This window comes from Triticum urartu, chromosome 7 (assembly GCF_003073215.2).
Source record: "Triticum urartu cultivar G1812 chromosome 7, Tu2.1, whole genome shotgun sequence".
Lineage (NCBI taxonomy): Eukaryota > Viridiplantae > Streptophyta > Magnoliopsida > Poales > Poaceae > Triticum > Triticum urartu.
Genome location: NC_053028.1, coordinates 567,557,896 through 567,573,057, shown reverse-complemented (window position 1 = coordinate 567,573,057; position 15,162 = coordinate 567,557,896). Strand labels below are relative to the sequence as shown.

Sequence of the window (15,162 nt, the reverse complement as noted above, 5' to 3'; positions counted from 1 at the left end):
GTTACGAATCAAATCTAACGCTCGTTCAGCTTCCAGGTCTAGCATATCATTAACAGATTTAGAAATCTCTAGATCATTATTACCCAGAGATACTCCTAATTGGTTCGCATTTTGCACAATCTCATCATTGGTAAAATGCATAATAGAATTAAATTTGTTAACAGACATACCAGTAGAAAGCTCGACGTCACGCAGCTTGGCCGCCCTTAGCGCGCACCTGAGCTGCATATCATCAACATCCGGCTGCTCCTGTAGTCTCCCGCTGACCCGTCTCCCTGCAGAGACAGGATCCGGGATCCCACCGAAAGTGATGACCTCCTCGCGAGAAGCTGCGCTGGGGGAAGAGCCTCCTGCCCGTCCCCCAACAGCGGTGACCAGCGCCGGGGCCACCGGAGCCACGTCCAACGGCCATTGCATCATTACTAGGCACTGCGATTGGGCTAACCTACGGGCTGATGAACGATGATAAGATATCATGCTATTTCTCCCTCTCTTTCGAATTAGCTTTACAGTACATGTTCTGTTCAACATCGTCACATTCTGTTGTAAGTTGGCATATGGCTGCTAGTCATATCTGGGTCGTGGTGATCCATCTACTGTACTTTTTCTACAATGTTTGTTTCATATATAAAATCATGGGTGGACATTATGAAATCAGTTTCTTAGGGTTTTTCTTTGTATATAAGAGCAATTGTGGGCTATATTCTCAGGATTCTAAAGGATGCAGTTAAAGTGGTACGTAGTTTGTAGATGACATGACCATTCACAATTGATATCTTGTTGTCTGACTATTGGTTTGAACAATCTTTGTTTATTCAGCCGTGATGGCAGCAATGAACATTGATCTGGGAGGATTGGCAGGCAGGCCTACTACTTCACAGGCGGATCCTTTTCAAAGTGCTTTGTATGGAGCTGGACCTGGACTCATCCGAAGTGGACTAGGAGTGTACAGTGAGAAGTTTTTAGGTTCAAGCTCCGACTTTATGCAAAGCAATGTAAGCATGGATGCATTTCATTCATAGATATACCTGTTGTTTGATTTTCGAAAAACTATTCAATGTAAGTTTGCTTGATTGCGTATACAGATCACCCAATATTTGTCCAATCCACAATATTACTTTCAAGTGAACAACCAGTATGTGAGGAACAAGCTGAAAGTTGTCTTGTTTCCTTTTCTGCATCGGGTAAGGACTGACTGCTTCCTTTTTCTCAAGAACCTCTTTCGTGTCGTACCTGCAGACTGTGAGGTCTCATTCAATCCTTTTATCGTTTCTCTTCCTTCAGGGACACTGGACTAGGATAACTGAGCCAGTGGGAGGAAGGCTGTCATACAAACCTCCAGTTCAAGACATCAATGCTCCAGATCTGTACATCCCTCTGATGGCCTTTGCCACCTACATTGTAGTTGCTGGATATGCCTTGTGTGTTCTTGGAAGGTAACTGCACACCCAGGACAAGTTTTGATTCTTCTACTTGTAGGACTCTAGAAGAAATGTGCAGTATGACTCCACGAGCAGTATAATATATGTATTACTTGGTTGCATATATGTGTCACTTTATTATAGTGGTTTCTGTTGCTGATTGTTTTTGAGATAGCTAACCGCTTGTTCCAAGCGGTTATAGTGGTTTCTGTTTGTTAGTTTAAGATAAGAAATAAAATGCACTATTTTATTTCTCTAGAGGAAAACAGTGCTCCTTAATGTTCAGGATATCCTTAATGCTTCAGTGGTGCTTGTCTGATTATCAACATTGTTCCTGAATGCAGGTTTACCCCGGAGGCACTGACTATACAGTTCACAAAAGGGTTACTCGGTTGGTTTATGCAAGTCATCCTCATTAAAGCACTACTTTACTCACTGGGAAGTGGTGAATCGCCGTTGCTTGACATTGTGGCATATGCCGGCTATGGGTTTGCCGGTACCTCACTTGCGATGCTTGTCCGCATCTTCTGGAGCTACTCATACTATTTTGTGCTGCCGTGGTTCTGTATCTGCACTGGAGTGTTCCTGGTTAAGACGATGAAGAGGGTTCTGCAGGGTGCATCGAGGACTTATGAGAGACATCCTAGCAGGAACCACTACTTTCTTCTATTCCTCGCGGCCGCGCAATTCCCCATGCTTTTTTGGCTAGGCAACATCAAGGGCTGATGTTTCAGTCTCATGTCAGAACAGGGACATATTTTTTCCTTTTCTTTTCTTCAAGGCGGAGGCTAAAACTCGATCAGAATAAAGTTTGAGATTTTGTCTTACAGATGAACTTTTGTAGTAGCCTTGTCTATAGTTCAGGCTCTTATTGGAGTGGTAAATTTCTTGATAGAGGACCTCAAAAATATGCAGTCAATGTTATATTCTTGGCCTGCAAAGGATATTACTTTCCCATGATTTATGACTAGCTGAAGACAAATGCATACATGAATATTGAATATTGGGTAGTAACTTATCCTAAAAGTACATCTTCAATTGTCACCGTTCATATTTGTGCCATCTGCTAATATATTTGCAGCTGTTATCTTGTAGGCTAACTGGCTAAGGCCTGCATAACCGGAATCTGGAATCTATTATATTACTAACAGAGTAAATATGATCTTGGGTAACTAAACTTATTAATCGAATCAAATTGATCATTGTTCCCTAGCATATTGTTAGGAGCTAGGGTTCTGCCGATTCTAGGGCGGAGATTGTAGGGGAAAGATGGAGGAGGACAAGGACGAAGGCGCGGCGGCCGGCGGCTGGGCGCCGTCCTTGCATGGTGGAGAAGAGGCGGTGGCGGCGCAAGAGACGGCTAGGGTTAGGTCTCCCGGCTCCCTAAGGGAAGCCGAGCGAATAATGATTGCTTCTTGCTTGATTAGGTTGATACATCTCCTCTCCTTATATAGAGAGGTTTACTTGACTCCTAAGCAAACGATAAGATAATTGGGCTAAGCCCCTAATAACGATAAGATAATTTGGGCCACAACCCACTGGGCTAAGCCCCTAATATGTTGGTCATAACACTTCTCCCCGCCTGCACAAACAACTCGTCCTCGAGCTGTAAGGTGGGGAAGCGCTTGCTGAACTCTTCGAGGTGATCAACCAGCGTCAAACACCTTCACGACAGCTGGGGCGGTCAGGTCGTCGGCGAAGGCATCCTCCTCAATGTAGTCTGCAGCCTCCAGGTAGAAGAGTCGCGGGCAGATGTGGCCGGGCGTGTAGGGCTCGTCGCAGTTCAAGCACAAACCCTTGGCGGCGACGCTCGAGCAGCTCGGCCGAGGTGAGCCGGCGGAACGGGCGCGCCGCGGTCGCGGCGAGGGGTGCCGCGGAAGCCTGCGCAGGCCGACCCTGCGCGGGAACATCCGGCCAGGGTAGCGGCCCAGCGGTCCGGGACGGTGATGCCTGCTAGATGGCCACCGCGCGGCGCTCGAATGCGCGGGCGTAGTACATGGCCGTCTGGAGATCCTGGGGTCCCCGAAGCTCCACGTCCACGTGGATGTGATCCGGAAGTCCACCGACGAAGAGGTCGGCCCGCTGCCGCGCCATCACGCCTGACGCGTGGCATGCCAGGGCCTGGAAATGGTTGGCGAAGTCCTGAACCGTGGAGGTGAAGGGAAGGCGGCCTAGCTCTGCCAGGCGGCTCCCATGGATCGGTGGCCCAAAACGAAGAAGGCAGAGCTCGTGGAAGCGTTTCCAAGGGGGCATGCTGCACTCGTCCTGCTCGAGGGCGTAGTACCAGGCATGTGCCGCGCCGCGGAGGTGGTAAGAGGCGAGCCAGGTACGCTCCGAGGCGAGGGTGCGCTGCCCGTGAAAGAACTGCTCGCACTGGTTAAGCCAGTTGAGGGGGTCCTCCATGCCGTCATAAGTGACGAAGTCCAGTTTGGCAAACCGCGGCGGTGTCTGAGTCAGAGCGCCGTGGCCGACTGGCTCAGAGGTGCGAAGCAGCGAGGATTGGGGCGCCCGGTCAGCATGGCCGCGGCCCGTGGAGTGCCCCGCCGAGCCGGAGGGATCACCGAACTGTAGAGTGGGTGCCGGCAGTCTCTAGCCGAAGTGTAGACGGGCGGCGGCGATGATCCGGTCAGCCAGGCCGATATTGGGGACGGTGACGACGGGAAGCACACTTGCTGGATCGGTACGCCTCCCTGCGTGGGTGACCCGGGCCCCGTGCTGGGCGGGGGCGGGGCCGGCAGCTGCGGCGGTACAAACCCGGGTGGAGTGGGGGTGCAGCGAGGGCAGGGGTCGGCCATTGTGGCCATTGATGCACGACAACGGGCGACGGTGGGGCCGGCAGCTGGGGCTGCGGCTGCCCGAACCCAGGAGGCGTCGGGGGCACAGAGAGGGCCGAGGCCGGCCACTGTGGCCATTGAGGCGCGGCAGTGGGCGGCGGTGGGGCCGGCAGTTGGGGCTGCGGCTGCCCGGACCCAGGAGGCGTCGGGGGCGTAGCGAGGGCCGGGGCCGGCCATTGAGGCCATTGAGACACAACAGCGGGCGGCGGTGGGGCCGGCAGCTGGGGCGTCGGGGGCGCGACGATCGGCGGTGCCGGCTACTGCGGCCAGTGGGGGGCGACGGCGGGCGGCGGCTGACCGGGCCAGTGGTGGTGTAGAGGCTTGATTGGCGCCGTGGTGGCCGCGTACCAGTGCAAGGCGGCTGGCCCGTCGCAGCGGCCGGCTGCAAGGGCGGCGGCTACCCGTAGGGCCTGGCCAGGTAGAGGCGTATGCCCTGGACGGCGGTGACAAGGTCGTTGAGGACCCCGGTCATCTTCGCCGGGGAGTAGACGACGACAGGTGGCGCGGGGACAAGCAGCGACTGGCCGGTGGAGGCCCCCGCGGAGTAACCGAGCGGCGCGGTGGAGTTGTCGACCGTGGCGGGGTGAAACGCTAGCGGCGCGATGGAGAGGGCGGCGGTGGTGGACAGTGGCAAGGTGGACAGCGGAGGGGTGGGTGGTGGCGCAGACATGATCGGACCCAAGCTACCTGATACCAAGGTGTTAGGAGATAGGGTTCTGTCAATTCGAGGATGGAGATTGTACAAGAAAGATGGAGGAGGACGAGGACGAGGGCGCGGCGGCCGGTGGCCGGCGGCTGGGCGCCATCCTTGTGTGGTGGAGAAGAGGCGGTGGCGGCGCAAGAGGCGACTAGGGTTAGGTCTCCCGGCTCCCTAAGGGAAGCCGAGCAAATAATAATTGCTTCTTACTTGATTAGATTGATACATCTCCTTTTCTTATATAGAGAGGTTTACTTGACTCCTAAACAAATGATAAGACAATTGGGCTAAGCCCCTAATAACAATAAAATAACTTGAGCCCCAACCCACTTGGCTAGGCCCCTAATATGCCGGTCATAACACATGTGGTTTGGCATAAATCCTGATTAAGTACTTTGCCACGTCACGGTGCTTTGAAGTGACTTGGTACTGCCAATGTGACAAAGGCACACCAAGGAGGCACATGGACAGTAAAACTTGCATACAAACGCCTTTATTTATTCACCCTTCACGTTTTTTTCCTGTTATTATTCATCTCCAAGGTTATTATTCATTCACCTTACCGTTGTTCTGTTAGCATCTATTCGACAAATGAGTGATAAGCATTTCTTTGCCTTTGATTTATGAACTCATATTAGTTGATCTTTGGCCGAATATCTATGAAATATCCAGATGGGTTTCCCTGAGTTATGACTCATTGCTCTTATGAGAAATGCCCAACCAAGTTCAATTTTAGTTTACTAATACTTCCCCCTCTGACAGGTAGAACTGAATGAATTGCTGACATAATTTTCAGCCCAATCTTGCTGCTGCTGCTCTTGCCATGTGGTATGTTCTCCTAAACCATTATACACACTTAATTTGAACCCAGGAAGGATATCCTGTGACTTTAAAAAGGTAAAAATAAATAAATCATGATGAATTAGTGCTCAAACCAAAGGATTATTGCATAAGTGGAGCACAATGGATGAATACTTACTCGAAGACATGTAATAGCTACAAGGCATGATTGAAGTCTAGCTACACCATCTAGAGGTACACAATGGCTCAACAATTAGCATTGGTGAAAAGTAAAAAAATCATTTCGAAGCTGCAGCCTATCAGAATATCACTCTATCTCAAGATTAGCACCACCTGGCAACAGAGTGCTCCCGTCGACCGAAGAGGTCAACGGTGATGAACAGTTGGAGCTTTTAGGAGCAGGTAGAGTGTCGACCTCAACCACGCCCTCCAGCATCTGCACCACCTAGTGCATTGTCGGACGGAGCGAAGGATTCTGCTCAATGCACCAGAGTGCAACACGCATGAACCTCTCCACTCTGACCAAATCCTCAATGGTGTCGTCATCATTATGCAACAAAACCTTAATCTTGCCATGACAGACCAACTGACCAGCACACCAAAACAGTGTGACTGAATCGTCACCATCCAGCCCGGTTACCGGCTCCTGGCACTTCCGGCAGCATATCATCTCTAGTAGCACAACGCCGAAGCTGTAAACATCAACCTTGGTGTCAATGCGCCTATCACTTTGGAACCACTCGGGGGCAATATAGCCCCTTGTGCCCCTGATGTTAGTCACCGTGGTGTGCATCTGCTGGTCACTAAGAAGCTTTGCAATCCCAAAATCAGTAATCTTCGGATTTTTCTTGCCATCTAACAATATATTGTCAGGCTTGATGTCACAATGAATGATTGGATAATTGCATTCTTCGTGTAAGTACTCTAGGCCCTTGGCAATACCGAGTGCTGCCTTGGCACGCCAACTCCACATTGGTCGCTTAGGCTGGAAAAGGAAGCTCCGAAGGGAACCACCTGGCATGAACTCGAACACCAACATCCGTTGCTCCTGCTCTTTGCAGTAACCAACCATGCGGACTAGGTTCCTGTGGTGGATCTGGCCGATGGACTGTACCTCATTCGCGAACTCCCTCTCGCTGTAACCATTGGAGCTGATGAGCTTCTTCACTGCTATGTCAGGAGAGTGTAGCGACTTTAACACCCCATGGTAGACCTCGCCAAAGCCACCTCTGCCTAACAACTTACAAAAGCCATTGGTGGCTCTGTAAAGCTCTTTTGCAGTGTAAGCCCTCACAAAGTCATGGTTGGCATTCTTCTTCCTAAGGTACCAATGTAACATGAGACTACTTATTGCGGATAGCAACACGAACCCCGAGCAACCGAGTAATACATAAGGCAATATCCTTCTCGGTGGCACCAGCTCGAAGGGATTACTCGTCCGTACCTTTATCAATGCCTTCATGGCGACGTCTCCTCCTTGCCGTCCAAATCCTGCCAATGACACCATCTTGGCACAATAACTGTCATCATACATAGCAGCGGCGCAGAGGCAGTCCTTTAGGCAAGAGTCTGCACACTGGTCCTCTGTGGTGTGCGAATATCCTTCATATGGCGAGTTTCCCCAAGTGGTGTTCGGGAGCTTGACAACCCCAAACTCGGCGGAGCGGTTCTTCTCGTCACAACTCTGCGACATGAACCCCTGTGTGCAGCCCATGTACCTGAGCTGAGAATCGACATAGGAGTAGCCGCTTGGGCACTCACAATTGAGCCGGTCGTTAGGACCGTACACACAGTATGAGTTGGGGCCACACAAACCTTGCATAGAGGTTTTTATCTTGCAACCTTCGGTTGGGAACTGTCCCATGACTGCCCACGACAAGTTTCTCCTTCCCATGGCGTTCTTCGGCCGGGTGTACATGCGGAAGATGCCATCTGGATCGAGTGATGCATGCTGGTGGTAACCAAACCTAGACTTTGGATGCGGGGGTATCAGGTCAACCACAGTGCTGTCATTGCTCTGATAGTACAGATGGCCCGATGAGTCAAAAAAAATAGTCATGTTGCCGACCTGGTTGTCCGGCTGGTAGGTGTTAGTGCTCCAATATGCGTTGTGCGAATCCAGGTTGCCGGTGGCAAGGTTTGTGAGGTACAAGATGATGTTACAATCGCCTTGCACCTGCAGGCTGTAGCAGCCGGGGAACAAGACCGTGTCGGAGTGCCTGGACAGAAGAGCCTTTCCAGAGCCCAACGATTGACCTGGGAGGAGTGTGTCAGTTGGGTGCTGGAAGCTCTCCCAGGTGATGGGCATTCCCCCAGTGGCGAGTAACTGGAGGTTGCCTGAGTCTTGCAGCGCGAGAATTGAGCCGGCTTGTAGGCTAGGGTATGGGTTCGTCCATATTATGCTACTGTAGCGACCCGATCTCAAACGGTCAAGTCTTTGTGCTTCAGTGTCATCCCTGGATCGGTAATGCTGACACACACAGTACTCGAAGTATTTATAACAGAGTGGCAATCACACACTTATTACATTGAATGTCTCAAAAGAGAACTTATTATAATAAATATGGCTTAAGGCCATCTAATACGATAACAGCGGAAGGCTTGGAAGATAAAGTGAGTCCATCAACTCCAACGACATAGCTGAGCTGCACGACAACGACCTAATGAACCTTACTCCTCGTCTGAAAAGTTTGCAACATAATACGTTGCAGCCCGAAACGGGTCAGCACATGGAATATGCTGGCAATGTAACACAGTAGAGCAAAACAGAATAATGCTATCACTATATGCATATTTGGCTGGTGGAAAGCTCTACGGTTAAAGTTTTGCGAAAAGCCAATTTTTTCCTAAAATAAAGGAATAGATTTTAATTAACTACCATGGTAGTTGAAACATCATTGAGAAGGTTCCTCCAACTCATTCCCAATTAAAAGTAATTATCAACCCAACAATATTAACTTAGAGTGATGAGATACATATGATAATCTAAGTACTAGATACTCAAGATGTCCATAACCGGGGACACGGCTAACCATGATTAGTTTATACACTCTACAGAGGTTTGCACACTTTTCCCCACAAGACTCGATCTCTCCCGTTGGATTTCACGCACTACATGATTTTTGAGAAACGGATGACCGAGGCATAGTTTTTCAGAAGCATTAACTCTCTACTCCGGATAGACTATACCACCTACAACCCAACTACCTGCAAGTCTACCTCTTCAACAGCTTCACGCAACTTACTCAACTATGCTAGAGCCCACAATAGCTTGTGGCTGCACACAAAAGTTTCTAGCATGAAATATCTCAGTTCCCTTTGAGCCTGGGTGGCGGACCTTAGGATTATCACACGGGTACTCCGGGATATCCTAGGACAACACTGGATTCTCTAGGTGCCCGACAAGCAATCCACCCAGATGTGTATTAATGTTGCCACCTTAAGTTGAACCATTAATTATCAATCTCACATATGTCATGGTTTCACTCAAACCCAATTCACGTCTACGAGCATACCATAGCAATATAAGCAATACGTAGAAGTAACTCCCAAGTGTTTGATAATAACAGGGCAATAGGTTCTACCTCATCAACTACTTCCCAATCCCACATGTTAAACACATCCTAATCATGCAATGTTCGAGGATTGGAGCTAATGCATAAAAACTGGGTATGAAAAGAGTATGATCAATGTGTTACTTGCCTTGCTGATGATCCACAAAACCTAGAGACTCGTAGTCGCACGCTTCGCACTTCGGGTGTTCTATCACAAACAAACAATAGCATACATAAGCAATCAAGCAAAGAAGCACAGGTAAAACTCAAATAAGAGATCTAACCAGAAAGTTCAACTTAAGAACTCCGGTTTGCAAAAAGAATCAAATCAAACGGAGCAACGAAACTCAAACTGCGAAAGAAAAAAGATCCGATTACTAATCTGGACTAAGGTCAAATTTTACTATATCAAAATATTGTTCAAGTTGGTTAAACAAAAAGAGGGTTTCGAGACGAAGATCTGGGCGCTTGAATCGCCTGATTCCGATAAACGAGCGAAAAGATAAACTAAAACGAAAATTGGATCAAAAATCATGATGGAAATAATCGCGGAAAAATCCGAAAAAAGAAAACTGACGAACAGGCTAACGAACGAACGTTCGTTGTCTGTGGCTAACGAGTGAACACCGTTCGTTAAAACGAACGTACGGATGAACATCCGCAAACTAAACCGAGAAAACCGGCGAACCGATCTAAAAAAACGAACCTAGGGTGTTAAAAAAACCGAACCGGTTCAAAAAATAAACCGAACGGCGGCAATGGCGGTTTATACCTCCGGCGAGGTCCGGCTGCGGCGGCGGGTGGCGCAGGGCGGCGACGGCAGGCGGCGGCACGGTGCTAGGCGGCGGGGCGGCGACGGCAGCGGCGCTAGGCGGCGGCGGCGGCTGCAAGCGGCGGCGCGGTGCTAGGCGGCGGGGCGGGGTGGTTCGGGTGGTGGTGTGGGGGTGCGGGGGCGGCATATATAAGGAGGGGGGCTAGCTTTGGGAGGGGGCGAGGCGGCGCAGGGAGGAGTCCCGACCGGACTCGGCTTGCGGCGGCGGCGGTCTCCGCGTCGCGGACAAGGCGGACGGTTCGGCTGAGCCGGGCCGGCTGGCTGGGCTTTGGCCCAGTCAGCGAAGATTTTTTTTAAAAATAATTTCACCGAAACTTAAATAAATCCTAGAAAAATAAATAAAAATCTAAAAATGCCAAAACAATTTTTCACCGTCTAAATAAAATATGCCGAAACTTAAATAAATCCTAGAAAAAATAAATAAAAATCTAAAAATGTCAAAACAAATTTTCTTGGCCCTAAAATGCAATTTTGAAACACGTGCAATTTTTCTAATTCAAATAAAATAACAATAACCTCCGAATAAATTCAAATATTTGATTTTAATATTTTTCCTCCAATATTTCATTTATTTTGGAGAAGTCATATTATCTCCTCTCATGTATTTTAATATGAAATATTTTCGGAGAGAAAAATAATTAAAACCAAAAAAATCCTCGTTTCAATATTTGATAGAATTCAAATATGAAAACAGTGAAATCCCCAACTCTCTCCGAGGGTCCTTGAGTTGCTTAGAATTTCGAGGATCGCAAAATGAAATGCAGCAAAATATGATATGCATGAATGATCTATGTATAACATTCCAAATTGGAAATTTGGGATGTTAAAACCTACCCCCTTTAATATGAATCTCGCCCTCGAGATTTGGGTTGGCTAGAAAATAGGTGTGGGTGGTCTTTGCGAAGATCATCCTCTCGTTCCCAGGTGGCTTCATCTTTGGTATGGTGGCTCCACTGAACTTTGCAAAACTTGATAATCTTGCCACGGGTGACTCGGCTGGCTTTTGATGTTCTGCCTTCACTCTCTGATATACATCACACACGGCTACATACTCGGCAATATCCTTCTTCATACCAGTCCACCAGAAACGCTCCTTTAAATCCACATACATCTTGGTGTTTTCGGGGTGAATCGAGTATGGTGAGTCATGAGCCTCCTGAAGTATTAACTTCCCGATCTTTGTGTTATTGGGCACATAAACACGGTCCTCAAACCACAAGGTGTCGTGTTCATCCTCACGAAAACCTTTGGCCTTTCCTTTGCTCATTCTCTCTTTTATCTCGGCGATCTCTTTGTCATCCTTCTCGGCTTCTCGAATCTTTCCTAACAATGTAGACTGAACCTCCATTGTTGCAACAAAACCTCTAGGGACAATCTCCAATCGAAGTTCCCTGAGATCCTCCGCCAACTCCTTTGGCAATCCTGCGCTTATGAGTGTGTTGGCATAACTCTTCCGGCTCAAAGCGTCTGCTACGACATTGGCCTTGCCTAGATGATAGTGAAGTTTCATGTTATAATCCTTTATAAGCTCCAACCATCTCCTCTGCCTAAGGTTCAGCTCCTTCTGTGTGAAAATGTACTTCAAACTCTTATGGTCAGTGTATACATCGAAATGGTTTCCATTAAGATAATGTCTCGAAGTCTTCAACACATGCAGTACGGCAGCCAACTCTAAGTCATGCGTGGCATAATTTAACTCATGCGGTTTCAGTTGTCGCGAGGCATACGAAACAACTCTTCCGTCCTGCATCAGCACACTTCCAAGTCCTAGGAGAGAGGCATCGCAATACACTTGAAACTCCTTACGTATATCCGGCAGAATCAGCACTGGGGCTGTAGCCAAATGTTTTTTTAACTCCTGAAAACTCGCCTCACATTCTTCTGTCCATTTAAATTTGGTATCCTTCTTCAATAACTGTAGCGACCAGACCTCAAATGGTCCAATCTCTGTGCTCAGGTGTCATCCCTGGATCAGTAATGCTGACACCACACAGTACTTGAAGGATTTATAACAGAGTAGCAATCACACACTTATTACATCGAGTGTCTCAAAAGAGAACTTATTACAATAAATATGGCTTAAGGCCATCTAATAACGATAACAGCAGAAGGCTTGGAAGATAAGTGAGTCCATCAACTCCAACGGCATCACTGAGTATAGAACCACGACCTAAAAGCACCTTAATCGTCGTCTGAAAAGTCTGCAACATTAACGTTGCAGCCTGAAATGGGACAGCACATGGAATATGCTGGCAAAGTAACACATAGAGAGTAATGGAATGAAATAGGCTATTCTATATGCATATTTGGCTGGTGGAAAGCTCTATGGTTACAGTTTTGCGTAAAGCCAATTTTTCCCTACTGCAAAGGAATAAATTTTATTTAACTATCATGGTAGTTGTTAAACATTGAGAATGGTTGACAACATTCTCAATCCCAATTAAGCATCATCATTAAACAAAACCCAACAAAATTAATTTTAGAGTAACATGATGAGATTCACATGATAATCCAAGTACTAGATACTCAAGATGTCCATAACTGGGGACACGACTAACCATGATTAGTTTATACACTCTGCAGAGGTTTGCGCACTTTTCCCCACAAGACTCGATCGCCTCCGTTTGATTTCTTGCACTACATGGTGTTGAGAAACGGATGACCGAGACATAGTCTTTCAGAAGCGCTAGCACATTACGATCGGGTAGACCGTTACACCTACTTTCCCCTACATCTGCTAGTCTACCACTGTAAGAGTTCGCACAACTTAATCGACTATGCTAGAGCCCATAGTATCTTGTGGTTGCACACGGAAGTTTCTAGCATGAATAAATCTCATGATCCCTTTGAGCCTGGGTGGCGGTCCATAAAAAAAACAGGCAATCGCTGGAATACCCAGGTGTCTCAATCCACCCAGATGTGTATTTAAGTTGCCACCTTAGATAAACCATTAATTTAACAATCTCACATCTGTCATGGATACACTCATCCAATCCACGTCTACTAGCATAGCATGGCATAATAAGGAAACGTAGAAGTAACTTCCAAAGGTTTGATAATAACGGGTAATAGGTACTACCTCAACTACTTCCAAAACCCATAATTTAATTAGATCCTAATCATGCAATGTGTGAGGATTGATCTAATGCAATAAAATCTGGGTAATTGGAAGTATGATCAAAGTGTTACTTGCCTTGCTGATGATCCGCAAAACCTAGTGATTCGAAGTAGCAAGCAGCACACTCCGGGTACTCTATCACAAACAAACAAACATACAATAAGTACTCAACTAATGCACAGGTAAAACTCGAATAAAAGATCTAACCAGAAAGTTCAACTTAAGAACTCTGGTTGGCAAAAAAGAATCAAATCGAACGAAGCAACGAAAGACAAACGGCAAAAGAAACAGGCTTCGTTTACTATTCTGGATCTAGAGCAATTTTTACAGTGGCAAAAACTTGTTTGAGTTGGTTAAACGGAAAAAGGGTTTCGAGACGAAACTCTAGGCGCTTGAATCGCCTGATTCCGATAAATGAGCGAAAAGTTAGACTAAAACGAAAATCGGATCAGGAATCATGATCAGATAAATCGCGGATTTAATCCGAGAAAAAAGTAAAACGACGAATGTTCGTTAAGACGAACGAACGGACGAACGATCGCTAATTAAATAAACCAGAAAAACCAATCTATTTAAAAAAACTGAAACTAAAAAAACCAAACAAAACCGATGAAAAACCGATCAGTTTTCTAAAAAACCAGCGGCGAAAAACTACCTCCGGCGGTCCGGCAAGGCGGCGAGGCGGTGAGGCGCGGGCGGCGTGGCGGCGGTGGGGCGATGGCGGCGGCGGCCTAGGGTTAGGGTTTCGGGGCGGGGCGCGGCTGGGCTGGCCTCGGGCCTCGGCGGCGCTATTTGAAGGCCCGGCCAGGCGGAGTCCTGGCCGGTTACGGCCCAAGGTTGGTTGGGACTCTTTTTTAAAAAAAAAATTACGCTCAGAAAAAAAACAAAACGAATAATAAATGGACTCCAAAAATCCTGAAATAAATTTTCCCCGGCTTCTAAAATCAAGCCGCACAGTATGAACATTTATTTGGGGCCTAAATGCAATTTTGAAAAACGCGCATTTTTCCCTAATTCAAATAAAATAGCAAATAAAACCAAAATAAAATCTTATTTGATTGTTTTATTAAATCCTCAATATTTCTTTATTTCGGGAAAGTAATTTTATTCCCTCTCTCATATTTTTGTAATAGAAATAATTGAAGATAAAATAAATAAAATCAAATGATCCTATTTTCAAAATTTGAGAAAACTCAAATATGAAAATAACGAAATCCCCAACTCTCTCCCAGGGTCCTTGAGTTGCGTAGAATTTTCTAGGATCAACCAAAATGCAATAAAATATGATATGCAATGATGATCTAGTGTATAACATTCCAAATTGAAAATTTGAGATGTTACAAACCTACCCCCCTTAAGATGAATCTCGCCCTTGAGATTCGGGTTGGCTAGAAAATAGGTGAGGGTGGTCCTTCAGCAATTCTTCCTCTCGCTCTCAGGTGGCTTCATCCTCCGTGTGGTGGCTCCACTGAACTTTGCAAAACTTGATAACCTTGTTGCGGGTGACTCGACTGGCATGCTCTAGAATCTTGACTGGTTTCTCCTCATAGGTCAAATCACTGTCCAACTGAATTGCTTCCAGTGGCACTGTATCACTTAGCGGTATATTAGCCATCTCTGCGTGGCACTTCTTCAACTGGGAAACGTGGAACACGTCGTGAACTCCTGACAATCCTTCGGGCAATTCCAACTTATAGGCTGCTTCTCCCATACGCTCCAAAACTTTGTATGGGCCTACAAAACGTGGCGCTGACTTTCCCTTAACTCCAAAGCTCTTAACTCCTCGAAGTGGAGATACTCGAAGATAAACTCGGTCTCCGACTCCGTAAACTGTCTCCTTGCGTTTAGAATCTGCATAACTCTTCTGCCTGGATTGAGCTACCTTGAGCCTATCACGAATCAATT

The 15,162-nt window shown here is 47.2% G+C and overlaps 1 protein-coding gene and 1 pseudogene across 1 annotated transcript; one reads left to right on the top strand and one right to left on the bottom strand.

The window, feature by feature from the left end:
* The first annotated feature begins 655 nt into the window (after nucleotides 1-655).
* On the top strand, nucleotides 656-2,329 carry LOC125522433 (protein YIF1B-like). The gene is made up of 5 exons (XM_048687496.1): nucleotides 656-735; nucleotides 820-995; nucleotides 1,086-1,184; nucleotides 1,285-1,436; nucleotides 1,766-2,329. Exons 2-5 carry the CDS (start codon nucleotides 825-827, stop codon nucleotides 2,145-2,147), a joined length of 804 nt encoding a protein of 267 aa, XP_048543453.1. The 5' UTR covers nucleotides 656-735; nucleotides 820-824; the 3' UTR covers nucleotides 2,148-2,329.
* Nucleotides 2,330-6,060: 3,731 nt separating this feature from the next.
* LOC125519090 overlaps nucleotides 6,061-15,162 on the bottom strand; it is a 29,421-nt pseudogene continuing 20,319 nt past the window's right edge.

What these genes read in the sequence shown, in the direction of transcription:
- LOC125522433 (XM_048687496.1), top strand. Translation starts at nt 825, where the DNA reads ATGGCAGCAATGAACATTGATCTGGGAGGATTGGCAGGCAGGCCTACT. An exon ending in CCGACTTTATGCAAAGCAAT is followed by an intron (nt 996 to 1,085) that starts GTAAGCATGGAT and finishes TTGCGTATACAG; the next exon opens with ATCACCCAATATTTGTCCAA. An exon ending in TGTTTCCTTTTCTGCATCGG is followed by an intron (nt 1,185 to 1,284) that starts GTAAGGACTGAC and finishes CTCTTCCTTCAG; the next exon opens with GGACACTGGACTAGGATAAC.